This window comes from Portunus trituberculatus, chromosome 19 (assembly GCF_017591435.1).
Source record: "Portunus trituberculatus isolate SZX2019 chromosome 19, ASM1759143v1, whole genome shotgun sequence".
Taxonomy (NCBI): Eukaryota; Metazoa; Arthropoda; class Malacostraca; order Decapoda; family Portunidae; genus Portunus; species Portunus trituberculatus.
Window position 1 is genome coordinate 13,311,833 of NC_059273.1, and position 18,607 is coordinate 13,330,439.

General features: G+C 36.6%; 1 protein-coding gene across 1 annotated transcript in view; it reads right to left on the reverse strand.

Annotated features, from left to right (window-relative positions):
- Nucleotides 1-243: 243 nt before the first annotated feature.
- The window catches only part of LOC123506112 (DNA cross-link repair 1A protein-like), a 45,495-nt gene continuing 27,131 nt past the window's right edge, over nt 244-18,607 (reverse strand). Inside the window, exons 7-14 of the mRNA XM_045257997.1 lie at nt 10,973-11,084; nt 10,582-10,722; nt 10,255-10,366; nt 9,563-9,703; nt 4,582-4,706; nt 3,894-4,069; nt 1,122-1,260; nt 244-892 (exon numbers count right to left, since the gene is read on the reverse strand). Coding sequence (XP_045113932.1) covers nt 726-892; nt 1,122-1,260; nt 3,894-4,069; nt 4,582-4,706; nt 9,563-9,703; nt 10,255-10,366; nt 10,582-10,722; nt 10,973-11,084 — 1,113 coding nt within the window. The 3' untranslated portion in view covers nt 244-725. The remainder of the gene's footprint in view (nt 893-1,121; nt 1,261-3,893; nt 4,070-4,581; nt 4,707-9,562; nt 9,704-10,254; nt 10,367-10,581; nt 10,723-10,972; nt 11,085-18,607) is intronic.

Below are 18,607 nucleotides of genomic sequence, written 5' to 3' on the forward strand. Positions count from 1 at the left end.
AATATGCTAAGGTGAGGAAGGAAGAAGAAAGGAACTATGAAAAGGACATTGTCGAAAAATGTAAGGAGCAACCAAAATTGATCTACAGATTCATAAATGGAAAAATAAGGCAAAAAGAAACAACAAAAAGGTTAAAAGGAGAGACCAGGATGGTGGAAGACCCAAAAAGTATGGCAGAATAGTAAATTTCAGGAGGTCTTTACTAAGGAATCAAAATTTGAAAGACCACAGGATAATAGACTGTCTATATGAAAGAGATTAAACTAACCAAGCTTGAAATAAAGAGTTGATGACAGAATTAGATGAAGGGAAGGCAATGGGACCGGATGAAGTCTCCGGCAGAATATTAAAAGAATGTAAGGAAGAACTAGCAAGTCCTATATACATTATAAAATGCTCAATAGAAAATGGAACAGTACCAGTAGAATGGAAAAAAGCTGAGGAGATTTTCATGTATAATAAAGGAAGGAAGGAAGAACCTTTAAATTACAGACCAGTATAGTGTAATATGCAAGATGTGTGAAAGAGTAATAAAGAAACAATGGATTGAGTTTCTTGAAGACAACAAATCAGTTCTTACTCTTGTGGAGATTTGTGGGGTAAGATGTGAGAAAAAACTTGAGGGTGTGATTGTGTACACAAGGCATTCTTTCTCGGCAACCCTCTTCATTCATAAGGGAAGGCATGTCTGTTAGATGAATAAACAAAAAAAAGACCCTCCCTTATCAGGAAAAGAAATGTCTTTTTGTTTGCCACTCCAGGAAGTATTGTTCCATCTTCTTCCTGCTTGCCTGGCTTCCATTATTGACAGTGGGGATTATTTTTCTGGGTTTAATGAACTGCACAAATCGCCTCAGTTCACTGAAGTTTGAGTGTTCTGAGTAAGGTATCCCTGATGGAGAAAGAAATGTCAATTACAATATGAATTTCATGTAGCTAGTGTGTGCAGTACACTGGTGGCTAGTGCGTGCAGTGTACTGCACACACGAGCCACCAGTCACCACAAGAAAAATAAATATTTCACATTAGAGACTACAATATTTATGTTGACCAAGATAAAGGTGTATTACTTAAGAATTTGATCACCATTAAATTTCAAGTTTCTCTGCCTGAATCCTCACCGTAAATGTACACATCAGGATAGGGATGTTCTGAGATGTCATCCACATTGCTACTGGATGTGAATTCCCAGCCAGTGGGACATATTCCCACTATTTCAGTGAAGGTACTCCTTAACTGATTCAAATATTCCCTTAGTTTCTGGAAGTGTGAAATTTAATGTAAATTAATTATAAATGAATAAATTAGCAATTATGTACTAATGTTTTTTTTTCTTAATGAAATTAAATGTTCAAGTGTTGCTCTGAATTTTAAGCAAGATGCAAAGCTATTTTTCCTTAAAATTATTTGGAAATATTGCAAAAAAGAGTATTACCTTGTAAAAGTAACAGACACAGAAACACTAATTAAAACATGGATGAAAATGAGGAATCATTCAAAAGATCTGGAAAAGAATAGAAAAAGAGATGTCTGGCACAGCACAAAAATAATATGATCAAAGTTATTAACATTTTAACTTAACATTAATAGCATACAAATATAACAAATACAGTGGAGACTCAATATTCACATTAATTAATTCCAAATGGCTGTTCGAGTATCAAAAACTTTGAATATCAATAGCTATAATTCAGGTAATTTGTTCTAATCTTAGCAAAACCTCAAGTTTATGAAAATTTCAATGTATTTTTTTTATAATTTTGATTATTACATACTGTAAGTGAAGGCTGGTGATAGATAACATAGAAGAGGAGGGAGAAGGGTGGAGAGGTAGAGGAAGGTCATCGAAGGATGAGTCACCATTCATGAAAATGTCTGGTGTGATTTCTGTGAATCCACTAGTAGAGGGATGTGGCTCACTAACACTTGCAGTTTCACTTTAGTAAAACTAAATTGTACTGACCCATAGGGTGTTGTTCACCCATTCTGCCAGATTTCCAATCAAAACATTCAGCCTACATTACTCATGGTTCTTTAATCATAGTATTATCAACAAATGGTATTCTAAGAATATTCTGACTATTTTATTAAATAACAGGTGATACAAATAAGTGTTATATACCAAATCAAATGAAGGTATTTCAGGGACAAGCATGACAATGTGGCATACCAGGACAGGCGACACTGCCACTTGACCCTTGGGGAAAGATAGGTCACCAAACAGGTCCAAATCTCATCTGGTCGCCACGATGAAAGGACACAAAGACGCTTCCCTATCTTACTGTGTGTTGTACAGCCAAACCAAAGAGTTTGTCTACAAAATTAATAAATACTTCTCAAAAGAAAACTATTGCAAGGACCACTTTTACCCACAAATCAAGCGAGAAAGAGGACAGCAGATGCAGCTGCTATATCTGAAGCCATGGTGAAGAGGATTTGTCCCAGTGCAAACAAGATATGCACCACACCACCACAACCTTATCAGCATTTCTTTTCCCTATTCATTATATTACACCAAGTATCTCGAGAGGACATAATAATAAATATTAGGTAAATTATCAGCCTCATTTTCACTTTTATAACCAACACCTTTACTGTATCTAATTTACCTATGGCATCTTCATGTCTTGTCTCCCAATTTTTTAAATGTCATGAATTAAATTGAATAAAAAACAGTTATCCCATTTTCCTTGAAGTAATGAGAGATATGGCAGCATCGTACGGATTATTGGCCTCACTCTATGGGTCAGTGCAATTTAGTTTTACTATAGATTCCTTATTTTCACTACAATAAGCCTCTTTGGTACCATTGCAATGAAAAACTACCAACAGAACACAGAAGAATGTTGTTTTTCTCAAGACTGCAGCAGGACTAGTGATGCACACTGATATCCAGTATACTGGAATATCAACATTTTTTACTGGTAATACTGGTATCAGAATGGGATAAAGCAGTGGCGGGGAGAGAGAAAGAGAGAGGTCAGCACTTTGTTTACAACCATGTGTGCTGCCATTCGATTACCAAATATTTTCACCACTATAAGCCTTTGGTGTTAATGTAAGTTTATAAATGAAAAACTATAGACAGAGTGCATGAGAATGTTATTCTGAAGACAGCAGCAGCACAACTGGCAGAGGTGGGGGGAGAGAGAGGCCAAGGAGCCTTTGTTTACAACCATGTGTGTGGACGTTCAACTACCAGGTATTTTTTTTAGTATAAAATTGAACTTTTGCATTCAAGTACTGAAAAGTTTGATTATTAAGACGTTCGAGTATTGAGTCTCCACTGTATATTAAATAACAAGCATTAATGTAAGAGTAATAAAAGAAGACAGGGTAGAGAATTAAAAGGTAATATGAGATTAGACATATAAAAGGGATGGCCTAGATAACCATACATTTTTAAGGGTACAAGTCTAAAGTGAATTGATTAATTAGATGCACGAAGAAAAATCATGAAGCTAATAATACAGAATGCAGTAAAGAGAAAGAACTATATAATAAAGTTGTACCATTAAGAGCAGTGGTTCCCAAACTTTTTTCTGTCATTTCCCCTTGCACTCAGTTCAACCATCCATATTTCCCCCTTCATGTGTATGAGAGAAAGAGCAGTTAAAACACAGACTATTTACTAATTTTTTTTTCAAATGTACAAATATACTGATAGACTTATAGTTACAGAGTAAAGTGGATAGAGAGCAGTTAGTAACAACTAAGCATAGCCATAGAGAGCGGTTAGTAACAAATAAAAGGATTTTTTATTTGACTGAGATTTTTTTAGTTAGTAGGTAGTGTAATTATTTCCCCTCTGGTAGCTTCAAATTTCCCCCAGTTTGGGAACCACTGATTAAGAGCATCAACTAAGCAGAAGAAGAACACCTCAAAGCATTTACCTGTCCTTTCACTTCAGACATGGGTAGAACATGCACCATGGCACTTGTCTTGCTTTGGGTGAGTCGTGCTAAGATATTTTTGTCATTAATACAATTCAGGACCTGTTTCTTGTAGTCCTTTACCCATATTGAGCTATTCAGATTTGATGCTATAGCTTTGAATACTCTCTCTTTTCCTGCAAAGGATTCAAAGAACATTATAAATATCGTGAATACTCCACATCAGAGATACATTCAGCTTTTTTCACGTCTTGGTAGTCATATAGGTAAACAAGAAAAGTACATACAGTCAACTCTCAATTAAAACGAGTCTGATCATATTGATATCCATCATACTAGGCAAAAGAGGGGCAGACACAAATATTGTGGTGAAAGCAAGACACAAGAAGAAACAGCCATCGCTGAATGCTGATTACTGCTGCCATGATAAAAGCCTCCTCATCTCTTGCTTTACTTTCTGTGTTCCATGCAAGATTTCACTTTCTACATCACAAAACAATCCATTTTTGGTGGTAAGACTTTCCAGTGCCAAGAACGTAAACCCCACCCCCACTATTACCATTGTTTTCTTTGGGAAAATCATGTTTGAATACAGTTTTGAATAACCCAATGTCTCCAGGAACGTAACCCTCACATTAATCGAGAGTTGACTATATACTTAATTCCATGATCTAACTGATGCCATTACCTATTGTATATGAGCCAACAACAAAGAGGGTCTTGGCATTCCTCAAATAGTGGTCCTGGGCCAGTGACACACACTTCTCAATCATCTTTTCTTGTGTGGGGAAATCATGCTCTGGAGAACAGTAGCTATAAAAAGACAATTATTGTTAACTAAACGAGATGAAAACATATAGTCATATTAGGTATAATTATAGAGTAGCCTACTGATAAAGACATGAAATATCGCCTTGGACGTGTTGTGTGTGCGCTCCGTTTTTTTACTGTTGTTTTTATAGTTAGCGAGGGGTGTTTGTGCTTGGTGTCTGTGTGTGGTGCTTTTGAGTGTTAGTGAAGTGAAAGTGTGTACTGCAAGTGTTAGATTAGAGTGAAATAGTGGTAAGAATCAGTGTTTGTGAGTTAAAAGTATTTTAGTAGAGCAAGGAGACTAGGCTTGTAACTGTCAAGTTGACCTTGAAAGAGGATTAGTTGACCTCACTTAGGCCCCCCACCACCGCGGTTCCCCCACCCCGCTGTCACCAAGTATTTTTATTTGTTTGTTTGTGAGTTAACAGATTGTAAATTAGCATGGCAGTAGCTACTGAGGTATATCAGAGTGTGATTGAGTGCGTGAAAGAGAGTGTTGAGGTGGGATTGGGCGAGTTTGTTGTGTGTGAGATGTGTGGGCATGACAGAAAGGTCGTTGACTTTTCTGAGTGTATGGTGTGTAGGCTCAAGAGCGAGAATTTAGTTCTTTCTCTTGAGCACCGAGAATTGCGAGAGGAAATGAGAAAGCTAAGTGAGGGGAAAAGTGCGAACGAAGTTCTCATCTTTGAGTTGAAGGAGGAGGTTAAGAGGCTTGGGGAGGCAGTGGAAAAAATTAGGCAGGAGATCAGTGTTAGGCCGAAGGTTGGACCTTCTGAGGGCGACAGGGTGGCTTGGCCTCTGTCGGGAAGAGCAGAGTGGGGAAGAGGGAGCAGGCGAGCCAGACTGGGAAAGATAGTAGTCAGGATGGGCAGAGATGGCAGGTTGCGAGGGAAGGAAAGCGGAGGCAGTTAGGGAGGATAGGACTAAACCTGTTGAGTGTGAAAATAGGTTCGGTTTGTTGGAGGGGAGGGAGAGTGAGAGTGGAGTGAATGAAGTGGTTGTGGTGAGTGAAAGGAGAGAAGGGGTAGAGGAGAGGAGGAGGGTTGTGCCTAGCACACCTCAGGTGTGTGTGGTGGGTGACTCTCAGGTTAGGTATTTAGATAGCACTTTCTGTGGGAAAGACAGGGATAGGAGGACGAACGTGTGTATGCCTGGTGCAGGTGTGAAGGCAGTGAGTGAGGAGGTGCAGAAGAGGGTTGGGGGATGGAGAGGAGGGTGTAGTAGTTTTGCACGTAGGTGGGAAAGATGTCAGAGCAGGTGGGTCGGAGGAGTTAGTGGCAAGATTTCGGGAAATGTTAGGCAAGATAAGGGAGAGTGGTAGGAGGTGTGTAGTGTCAGGAATCTTGCCTCATGTGTATGTTAGCAGGGAATGGTTGTCTAGAGCCATTGGTGTGAATGATCGGGTAAAAGGGATGTGTAAGGATGTGGGTGTCAGCTTTGTGGATGTATGGGATAGGTTCTATGGGCGAAGGGATTTGTATGCTAGGGATGGTGTGCATCTGAGTAGGAAGGGTGTGGATGTGCTAAGTGGATGTCTGGACGGGGGAGTTGGGATGGAGTGTAGGAGGTGCTTTTTAGACATAAATTAGATAGGATAAACAGAGATAGTGAAAAGATTAGGAAAGATTTCCAGGTGCAAATAGGAGAGAATAAGATTAGGATTCCAAATAAGGAGACAGCATCTAGGAAGGTAGCAGGACTTAAATGTTTTTATGTAAATGCCAGGAGTCTTAGGAACAAGAAGGACGAGTTATCTAGTTATATAGTTGAGGAGGACTTAGATGTTGTATGTGTCACAGAGGCATGGGTAAATGAGGAAAAGTTTAGGAAAATAGGAAAGAATATGAAGTAGATGGATACATTATGTATTTACACCAGAGAATTGGTAGGATAGGTGGAGGAGTAGTTATTTATGTAAAAAATCCTTCATTTCCAGTCAGGTTAATGGTATTAAGGTAGATAACAGAGTAGAGTCCTTATGGCTGGATGTTAGAGTAAACAAAAGTAAGGTTATTAGAGTAGGAGCTTTTATAGACCACCTAACCAGTCAGCAGATGTAGACAACCTTATGGTAGATGAGATAAATAGGGGTGTACTAGTCAGACAATTATCTTAGGGATTTTAATCTTAAGTCAGTAAACTGGGAGAGGATGGTAGGAGATGCTAGTGAAAATAAGTTTATGGAAAGTTTTCAGGATAACTATTTAGTGCAGATGGTAGATAAACCTACTAGGGGGAGGAAGGTTTTAGACATAGTACTAACAAATATTGAGCATTGTTTAAAGGAAGTTGAGGTAGGAGAGACTTTAGCAAACAGTGACCATCATATAATTAGATTTATCATTAATTCCAGTAGGGATAATATAGTGAATAAGACTAGAGTCCCAAACTATCAGAAAGGCAATTATGGTAGGTTACGTCAGTTATTAGGAGAGGTAAACTGGGAAGATAGTTTTGGAAATAAAACTGCACAGGAGATGTGGGATATTTTAAGGTTGTAGTAAAGGGTATAGTGATGCAGTGTATCCCTTACAAAGATATAAGGCAGAGAAACAGGAAGCCATTATGGTGGACTCATGAGATAGGTAGACAGATCAGAGAGAAGAAGAGGGCATATAGAGAGTTGCAGAAAAGTGGGAAGATGTAGATTTGATTAGGTACAGACAGGTCAGAGATGATTTGAGTAAGGTTATAAAAAAAGTAAAAGGCAGGCAGAGATAAAACTAGCTAGAGCTGGGAGTAAAGATCCCCAAAAATTATATAGTTATTACAAGGTCAGTGATAAAAGAAATAAGGATAGGATTGGACCACTCAGAAAAGATGGTGTAGTAGTGGATCAAAATGAAGACATAGTAGAATTATTGAATGAACAATTTTCTTCAGTATTTACTAGGGAAAGAATAGGAAATCCTGTTACAAACAGTGCAATGAGTAGTTTAAGAGCTTTAGAAAATATTGATATAAAACCGGGAATTATTAGGAAATTTATTCTTGAACTAGACGATAGGAAAGCTAGTGGTCCTGATGAGCTACATGCCAGAGTACTTAGGGAGGGTGTAGACAGTATTTCTGAAGCACTTAAGTTAATCTTTGAAAGATCACTTAGGTTTGCTGAGATACCTCAGGACTGGAAGTTAGCTAATGTTACTCCAATATTTAAAAAAGGTAGGAAGGATGATGCAAATAATTATAGACCGATCAGTTTAACTAGTATAGTATGTAAGATACTAGAGAAAATCATTAAGGGTAGTATTTGGGAGCATTTAAATGAGAATAGATTAATTAGAGATACCCAACATGGCTTTAGATCAGGGAGGTCCTGTCTTACAAATTTGCTCGATATCTTAGAATATATTACCAAGGAGTTAGATGATGGAAATAGCATAGATGTTATATATCTAGATTTTAGCAAGGCGTTTGATAAGGTACCGCATAGGAGGCTAGTGTACAAATTGAGACTACATGGGATAGGGGTAGGTTAGTTGATTGGATTAGTGAATGGCTTTCTGATAGGAAACAGAGAGTAGTATTAAATGGGGCAATGTCTGAGTGGAAGGAAGTGGTTAGTGGGGTACCCCAAGGATCAGTGCTAGGACCTCTTCTTTTCTTGGTGTACATTAACGATTTAGATATAGGAATTAGTAGCAAAGTATCAAAGTTTGCAGATGATACTAAGATAGCATGTGCAGTACAGGGTGAAAAGGACAATTACAGAATACAACGAGACCTGGACAGGCTGATAGCATGGGCAGACAGGTGGCAGATGGAGTTTAATTCTAAAAGTGTCAGGTTATGCATTTAGGTAAAGACAACACAAACTTTAGCTATGAGATGGAGGGATGTTGGCTAGAGGCAGTAGAGGAAGGAAAGGATTTAGGAGTAGTGATAGACAGGACTATGAAATTTTCAAAGCAATGTTTAGAAGCAAGAAATAGGGCAAATAGGATCCTGGGTTTTATAAATAGAAATGTTAGTTATAAAAGTAAGGAAGTGGTGCGTAGCTTATATAATTCCTATGTTAGGCCCCATTTAGAGTATTGCATACAGGCCTGGTCACCCCATTATAGGCAGGATATCAACATGTTAGAAGCAGTTCAGAGAAGAGCAACTAGGATGATACCAGCATTAAAGCGCCTGGAGTATAGAGATAGATTAAAGGAATTAAACATGTTTTCATTTGAGAGGAGATGTATAAGAGGGATATGATAGAGTTATTTAAAATGTTCTCAGATACAAACTACATAGATGTGAGATCTTTCTTTACCTTAGAGGAGGGAAGTAGGACTAGAAATCATGGCAGGAAGATTAGAAAGCAAGGCTGCAGGTTAGATATAAGAAAATATTTCTTTAGTCATAGGGTGGTAGACTTCTGGAATGCATTGCCAGAGAGGGTTGTAAATAGCACTAGTTTGACAATGTTTAAAAACAGATTAGATAAGCACTTAAATTTATTAGATTTATAATTATGTATAGCACTGCATGATAGTTTTTATAAGAAATTTACTATAGTTAAACAAGACATGATCCCCATGTATGGGGATCACAGATTGTAGAGGATTTCGCTGCAGGACTTAGCCCTGTTAATGGGCCAAATATTTAGAATTAGTATATAATGTATTGTGTACTTGTAAGTGTATCTTTAAGTACTGATGACGAGGTCGCTGTGCGACTGATACAGGATAACCTAGATGGCCCCTGGTGGCCCTTTGTTATCCTATTATTTATGTTATGTTATGTTATGTTACATGTTATGTTTTCCAGCTCTTAAAATTTTAATACCTCATATTACAAAGTTATGAATGAAATTGCTGAGGATCATGACCATGCTTATTCTGGCAGACAAAAGTATGCAGACTGACGTGGTATCTAAAAAGAGGGAGTGAATGGGACACTGCAGGGCTGGGTATCTCTCCATGGATGGGTGGGCACGGAAGTCTCCAACATGTAAGTGTCTAACACCTGGCTTCACCTTGAACAGAAACATCACGGCACCTGGGCAACTGTAGAAAAAAATACATCATCAAAGAAGAAAGAAAGGTAATGGAAAAAATCATTCTGTAACCCATCACCTAAATTATCTAATCCCATACAGAAAAAATGAGGTAATGAAACAAAATAATGATAAACTGGACACTAACTTAAGATTTATGCTGTGGTGCAGTCATCTTGGAAAGCTGGCCATAAAATCAGCCAAAAGACATGGGCAAGCAGTGTAAAACACATTATGTATTCCTTTATATTAAAGCAGAAAACTGAAAGGATTAACATATTCATGTTACAACCAAAAACTTCTAAAGCTACTAAACCAAACCATGGAAGCAATTGAGGAAATAATAGCATGTCTATGGAATGCAAATAGCTGTGCTGCAGATTATCTTAGCTCTAAGTAAAGGAAAATCAAAGAGAATGAGATGTGAGATGGAATACTTAAAATAACACAAAACATTAAGAGTACATCAAAACATGAAGGAAAAAAAAATTTATCAGTGAACTCTACCTTGGTCAGTTAACACTTTAAGGTGAAGTCATTGCTATCATATACAACACTCACTGATTGGCATCAAGCAGTGTCACTTCCACACCACACACCTCCTGTGGTTTCCACATGGGGAGTGGATTCAAGTACTGAAGATGCACCCCTAGCCTTTTATTGACAAGTCTTGCTGGAATGTAAAAATAAATAAATAAATAAAATAAAATAAACATTAAAATCTAAGAGAACAAACCTAGAAAACACATGATAAAAATCATATTGTTCTCTTCCTATGGTATTCACACAGTATAACTTCAGGAAAATCAAGTCTACTATAACTTCAGAATAAGGATACTTCAGACAGTAGGTAACCTTAAGGGCAACACCTAAAGCAGTAATACTAACCAGTAATTTCACTACAATAAATAGGGTGACTGAAATTCCTTTGAAGGCCACAGTAATGATCATAATGAAAGTGGCTCAGGAAGTACGCTGTCACCCCATCCACAGATCCATAGCTGAATGCATCAACAACAAAGCTTGTATCTGCAACATGATCACAATGCTTGCTTCTCTTACATAATGCCACCTGATTTTTACTGCATTCTCACTTGTCATGTACTTAATAATGTAATTAATTATGCAAATTATATATGATAGAAATAAATTTAAAAAATCGAATATTTTAAAAATATACAGAGTAATTGGCTTCTTGCTTAGTTATCTTTAATATGTAAACAACAGTGTATTTCTGAAATCCAAAGCAAAGGTGCAACTATAACACTACATATGTTACCTGGAATGTATTTATAGAAGGGACAATTTTTTGGCTCTGCAGTACCTCTCCTTCCCCACCTCTGCCTGGTGGCCGTATTTCTCTGTGTTTTGGACAACAGAGTTGAAGAATTCTATATATTTTGAAAAAAGAAAAGTAAATAAATACAAAATATAAGAAAATAAGAAAATACATAAATTTCAGTTAATATTCAAAGCATGAAATTAAAAACTAGCTTATTTGCATAGCATATCTTTTATTCAAACAACCAAAAGTAGCTATTAAATGCAATTAAAATCATGAAAAAATCTAGTAAAATAGATAAGTGAAAAATAGTTAGTAAATGCAGAGAGATAAACTTCTACCAGCCAAAGCAGTAATAAGGGAGAACAGACATGCAGCAAAAGATAAATTTCAATACTGACAGTTCATCCCATGCAATCGTGTAAACATGGAAGGACAGATAAGAGAGTTGTCATGGGAAGAAAATTAGTAACATCATGGGAGCATAAGACAGAATTAACAACTTGGAGCTTTTCATAGAAAGGAAACATAAGGGGGTATCACACTGGCCTATGATACGTGGAATGAGGAACATCCACTTGAGATAGCTGGAACTTTTAGCAAAGTTAGGATGGCTTGATATCCATTCCTGTTCTCCATATCCTATCCCAATAAAAAATAAACATAAAACATGTAATAAAAAATCTATTATGTAACACGTTAATTGCAAATTGGGACACATATGCACCAAACAATTGTTTCACTTGTTGTATATTGGTACATCTGTTGCCCGAATAGTCCTTTCTATAAACTTTTGCAAACATGAGTGTATAACCAGTGCAAATTTGCATTTTTTTTTTTTTTTGTGACAGCAGATGTGTTTCAATGGTACCATGTATCAAGCTGACAATGGTATAGTGATAATTATAAATGAAAAAAAAAAAAAAAAAATCTACGACATATAACATTTTGAGACATTTTACTTCCAAAATATAGACATTGCAGTGTGTAACAGTAATTAACTGTATAGGAAAATTTATCTAATAGCAAATAAAAAAAATAAAGATTCCTAATAAAAAAAAATTTGTTTTTCATAAAAAAATTATGTTCTGTAGCCACCTATTGGATGATAATAGGTAGGCTGTATATGTAAAAAGAAAAACAGAATAAGTTCTTTAGAGCATCACTTATTTTGTGGAAAATTGGATCATTCTAATATAAGGAAGAATATTTATGAAGAAAATACCACTCAGCAAACAATTAATAAAAAAATAAAATTTCTTCTGTAAAAGAGAGTTGGTTCCATTTGTGTTGAAACAAGAAAACTCACTTTATATAGTTATCCTAGATACAGCTTGTATCCTAATACTTACATATCCATCATAAAAACTACACCAAAGAATGAAACAAGAATATATCATCAGTGCATTGCAAACTGGTTCATAAATGCACCAACCCATGCCTGGTAGTACATTGGTGCACCAATACGCGATAGAGAAAAATTTGTTGTGGTCCGTGATTCAGTATGTATGTGTATCATGGATCTCAGTGCTCACCCTACAGTCCACCCTCTCACAATGAAGCATACCTCCTCTCCCTCTACAAAAATCCATTGGGCACTGGCGTGGTAGCGACGTGAAGGGTTCCGCGACGCAGGAAAGAGAGCAGAATTGCCGAAAGCGATAAACGTGTTAAACTAAAAAGAACATGCATAGACTTTTTATATAAGAATATTACGTAATATTTCATCAACCTATAAGGATGATATATATATATATATATATATATATATATATATATATATATACAATCAACCCTCGGCTATCGCGACTTCGGCTATCGCGTTTTTATTGCTATCGCGCACCCATGAAAAGCTGCTAAAATTTCATTATCGCGACCTCAGATGCCTGCTATCGCGCGCCCCGCCCTGACGTCATGGAATATCTGAGCGTTCATTGGCCAAAACCTTCTTCCCGCCAAGATCAATTCGGATATCGCTTTTTCGGCTATGGCGCGGCTATTTCGGCCCCAATTGGGCGATAGCTGAGGGTTAAGTGTATATATATATATATATATATATATATATATATATATATATATATATATATATATATATATATAGTATACAGTAAGTCCTCTTTATACGGTACTTCTTTATCCGGTAAATTCACAGTTACGGTACTTGGAAATTACTACCCTTGATTCAATATACAGTAAGAAAAATTCACAGATATGGTATCTGCTCATGTCATCCACGAGGGCCCAGCGCAGGGGAACAGGGGTGATGACGTCATCCATGCCAAACCTCCCCGCCACTCACAGTACTGACTTTATACTTACTTGCATTACTAATTAAATGAATAAATGGAATATTAAGGGGTCTATTGTAAGCACAAATATATTCACAATAATTATGGCAAACATTAGTCATAACACAAAGAAAAATTAAGTTCACACCATTCATAATGTTAGCATAAATATTCAATATTTGTTATTGAATATAATCCACTTAACCATAACATAAACAACAAAGAAATACAGCTAATATAGTCCTAGTGGAAAAAATAAACTACATATCATTCAAGTGGTCAGCTTCATTAGCTTTCTGTTTTGACCTTTGCATGACTTCTGTTTTTTCTTATTTGTCTTAATGTTATTATTTAGATTCCTAATTCTAAAGTACACAGACATTTTGGCAAGAAATGATATGACATCAATGCAAACAAGTTGGGGCTGAAATTGAAGTAGGCTTATACCCAAATAACACTGGTAATGCTTTCGCTTCACAGGTAGGCTATATAGCACTAGAAGCAGTACAGAGGCATACAATAATCATTTGGAAAATTCATCAATTTAACCTACCTTAAGGTAAATTAAGGGATGGAACTGCAGTATCTGTCAGTGGCCTGTAACTCTTGGGTGCCTCAGTGCCTAAGAGGCGATGCTTTAAATCATCCTTGTAGTTAGAACTTGTAAAATGCATGGAACATATCACTGCATTGCCTACATTGAACATATCACCTCGGGAACAAGCTTGAATCCACTGCTGTCTGTGATTTTTTTCCCTTGGGAAACTTGAAATAGTTAATGTCTAAACCTGTTGTTTTTCTTTTCATGTTATTATATCCAAACACTGAGCAATTGCTCGGCATGTTTAGTTGTTTAAAGCACTGTGGAGAGTTTGATGAACACTCCTGCTAGTCCAGTGTCCACAAGTGATATGAAAACAACAGGAAACCTCAGGCATCAGGCCAAAGTGCCCACCAAAAGTCAGCTGTCAGTGAGCACTGAGCTGGGTTGGCATGGGTAGTGTGACGTGGATGACGTCACAACAACAGTAAGTCTCTTCCTGCATTTCCCATTGAACACAAGTGCTATCCTCACGTGTGTTTTTTGTGGATATTATCACGACGCACAATAATGCACCCATAATGGCCCCAAAACTTTACATTTATATATATATATATATATATATATATATATATATATATATATATATATATATATATATATATATATATATATATATATATATATGACTATTTCCATGTATTTTAATTTCTGTAGGGGTGACTTTTGACGTGCTGGAACGCATTCCCTATTATTACATGTTATTATGGGTTTGGTATACGGCAATTTTGATTTGCGGTAAGGCTTCCAGGAACACATATGTACCGTATAACGAGGACATACTGTATATATATATATATATATATATATATATATATATATATATATATATATATATATATATATATATATATACAGTGGTACCTTGAGATATGAGTTTAATTTGTTTTGTGACAGAGCTCATATCTCAAAAAGCTCAAATATCAAAACAATTTTTCCCATTGAAATGCCATTAATCTGTTCCAGCCTCCCAAAAAGAGCACCCCTATTTTTTTTTCAAGACTTTTCAGGTAAGAAACAAGTATTTATTAATAATGATTATTGCAAGGAAACATAATAAAACATAACAAAATATAATAAAAAGAGATAAACTATTCTTATAAAGTATATTTGTCTCGAGGGTGCATTCCACGAGACGTTACCTTACCGCATTCCCAACCCTCCCTTGTGACCGTCAATCAGCTGGAGTGTGCAAATATAGTCATCCACAGAAGACTGGGTGCTCTAATAATCACAATACAGCTCACTGATGATTCTGCAAACAGTATTCATTAAATAAATAGAGAGAGAGAGAGAGAGAGAGAGAGAGAGAGAGAGAGAGAGAGAGAGAGAGAGAGAGAGAGAGAGAGAGAGAGAGAGAGAGAGAGAGAGAGAGAGAGAGAGAGAGAGAGAGAGAGGCCGCACTGCTGTAGCTGTAGAGGTTTGTTTTCATTGTTTCTCTCGCTCTATGATAAAGCGCTGGTGGAGGAGGTAGGCAGAGATAGGAGAAATTTGTTTTGCCTTTTCAGTTACATACACATGCATACTTTACATACACATGCATACTTTATCAATGCATGAAAATGTATACAATAACAGCTAAAGTTAATTTAATGTTTTTACCTTGGAGACAGACATTTTTGGATAATGGTGGTAAATGGTGGAGGAGGAGGAGGGAGGGAGAAAAGGATGCAGGCACCATTGATAGGTAAACATTAAACATAAATCAAAACTGAACTTTCTTTAGACAAAAAAAAAGGTCCGTAAATAGTGTGAAAATGATGAAAGAACAATCACAATGTATGGGATCTACGGGAAACACGTAGATATTAGCTTGGCAGAGGCTGGACCGATGCACTGAGCAGCCGACTATAGTGGCAACCCCCAACCATGACTCGTATCTCAAAATTTTCCTTGTATCTCAAAATTTTAAAAATGACCAAATCGTAGCTCTTATCTCAAAAAACCTGTATCTCAGGCAACTCATATCTCAAGGTAACACTATATTTATAAATACATATATATATATATATATATATATATATATATATATATATATATATATATATAACCAACCGTTTAACGAAGGTTCACACAACGAAATTTCGCTACAACGAAGGTTCCATTTTACTACCATCTGCTCGTTTAACGAACACCAAACTCGCTTTAACGAAGTTTTATCCAGGTAATTTTTTTCCAAATTTGAAAGCCCCACCATATCACGCAAGCTGACAGGCTTTTGAATACACCAGGAGCTGCTGGTACTAAGGCCTGCCTCAGGAAAAATCCTGGGACACCTATAAAATAAAGATCAAGATCAAAATCAAGCCTCTCGTGGACAACACGCACAACACTCACTTCCCAGTCAAAACATAACAGCCTCAGCAGCAGCTTGTCTTCCCCAGCTCAACTTACCACCAAAACGCCCTGCAATTGGCCTAGTGTTCGTAAGAAGACCAGGAAGTCTCTTACTCTCCAAATGAAGCTAGATATTATTCACAGACATGAGAGAGGCCAGAAAACTATAGCAGTGCTGGCCACTATCTTGACTCCATATTATACTGTCTCTATTTTCAAGTCAGCATACTCTATTAAGGAGGCTGGTGAGACAGTATCTTCCTTGCAAGCTAAAAGAACCACCTGAACTCTTGACTCTACAATGGATACAATGGAAAGCCTTGTGGAAATGTGGTACATAAGTTTTGTATGCAGTACAATGATGTGCACTTTGTTTACATTCCACAGGTTGCCGGTTAGTGTCTTTCCCGTTTCACTCTTCCTCCCTTCATAAAGTTAAGATCATCAACATTATACATACATTAGTGTACATTATAATGACTTAAATTAAACTACCTAAATGTTTAACTTCATAATTCTTACTTTCATTAAACCTTTTACTGTACTATGATGCACTCTCGCTTTGCTTACTCTCAATGGAAGTTCAAATCAGGGGTTAAACTTGTCATAATCGGTTCGCTTAAAGAAGTTTCGCTTAACAAAGTGTTTTTTAGGAACGTAACCCCTTCGTTAAATGGGGTTGCCTGTATATATATATATATATATATATATATATATATATATATATATATATATATATATATATATATATATATATATATATATATATATATATATATATATATATATATATATATACTACACCCAAACAATGGACAAATGTGTGCACAACCCAGTCCGTAGATTGCAAAAGTCCGTTCTTTGCAAAAGTACATAAAAAACTGTATAAAATATACGTAAAATACGTAAAACTTTCTAATTTTCATATTAGTTCAAGCTTAGCAGCCACTGGAAGAGCCTTTTGATTACGCTTCACTGGTATGCTAGGTTTAGGAGGCATTTTGGATAGGTTAAGCACTCGTGGGAAGGGTACAAATCCATAAAAAAGCCGTGGTAAGCACTGGACAATGTTCGCTGTTGGTTGAAAACACACGGACTGAAGATTAAACTGGCGGCCAACAGCTGATGATGCGACCGACCCGCCACCTACCGGACAATAATTTGCCAGGAACGGACAATCGCGCGCATTTTTATATTGTCCGTAGATTAAACCGGACTCCAGAATTTGTCTGTAGTTTCCGAAATCCGTTGATGGGAGGTCCGTTGTTTCAAGGGTCGAGTGTATATGTGTATATATATATATATATATATATATATATATATATATATATATATATATATATATAGGCAATCCTCGTTTAACGAAGGTTCACACAACGAAATTTCGATACAATGAAGCTTTCATTTTACTACTATCTGCTCGTTTAACAAACACCAAACTCGTTTTAACGAAGTTTTATCCAGGTAATTTTTTTCCAAATTTGAAAGCCCCACCGTATCACGCAAGCTGACAGGCTTCTGAATACACCAGGAGCTGCTGGTACTAAGGCCTGCCTCAGGAGAAATCCTGAGACACCTGTAGAATAAAGATCAAGATAAAGATCAAGCCTCATGGACAACACGCGCACCACTCACTCCCCAGTCAAAACATAACAGCGTCAGCAGCAGGTCGTCTTCCCTAGCTCAACTTATCACCAAAATGCCCTGCAATGTGGCCTAGCGTTCTTAAGAAGACCAGGAAGTCTCTTATTCTCGAAGTGAAGCTGGATATTATTCAGACATGAGAGAAGCCAGAAATCTAATAACATTACTCGCCTCCATCTTGACTCCATCTACTGTCTACTATTTTCAAGTCAGCAGACTCTATAAGAAGGCTGGTGAGACCGTATCTTCCTTGCAAGCTAAAAGAACCACCTGAACTCGTGATTCTACTATGGATAAAATGGAAAGCCTTGTGGAAATGTGGTACATAAGTTTTGTATGCGGTACAATGATGCGCACTTTATTTACATTCCACAGGTTGCCGGTTAGTGTCTTTCCCGTTTCACTCTCCCTCCCTTCATAAAGTTAAGATCAACATTATAAAGTTACGTACATACATACATTAGTGTACATTATAATGACTTAAATTAAACTACCTAAATGTTTAATTTCATAATTTTTACTTTCATTAAACCTTTTACTGTACTATGATGCACACTCGCTTTGCTTACTCTCAATGAAAGTTCAAATCAGGGGTTAAACTTGTTATAATCGGTTCACTTAACGAAGTTTCGCTCAACGAAGTGTTTTTTAGGAATGTAACCCTCCGTTAAGCGGGGGTTGCCTGTATATATATATATATATATATATATATATATATATATATATATATATATATATATATATATATATATATATATATAT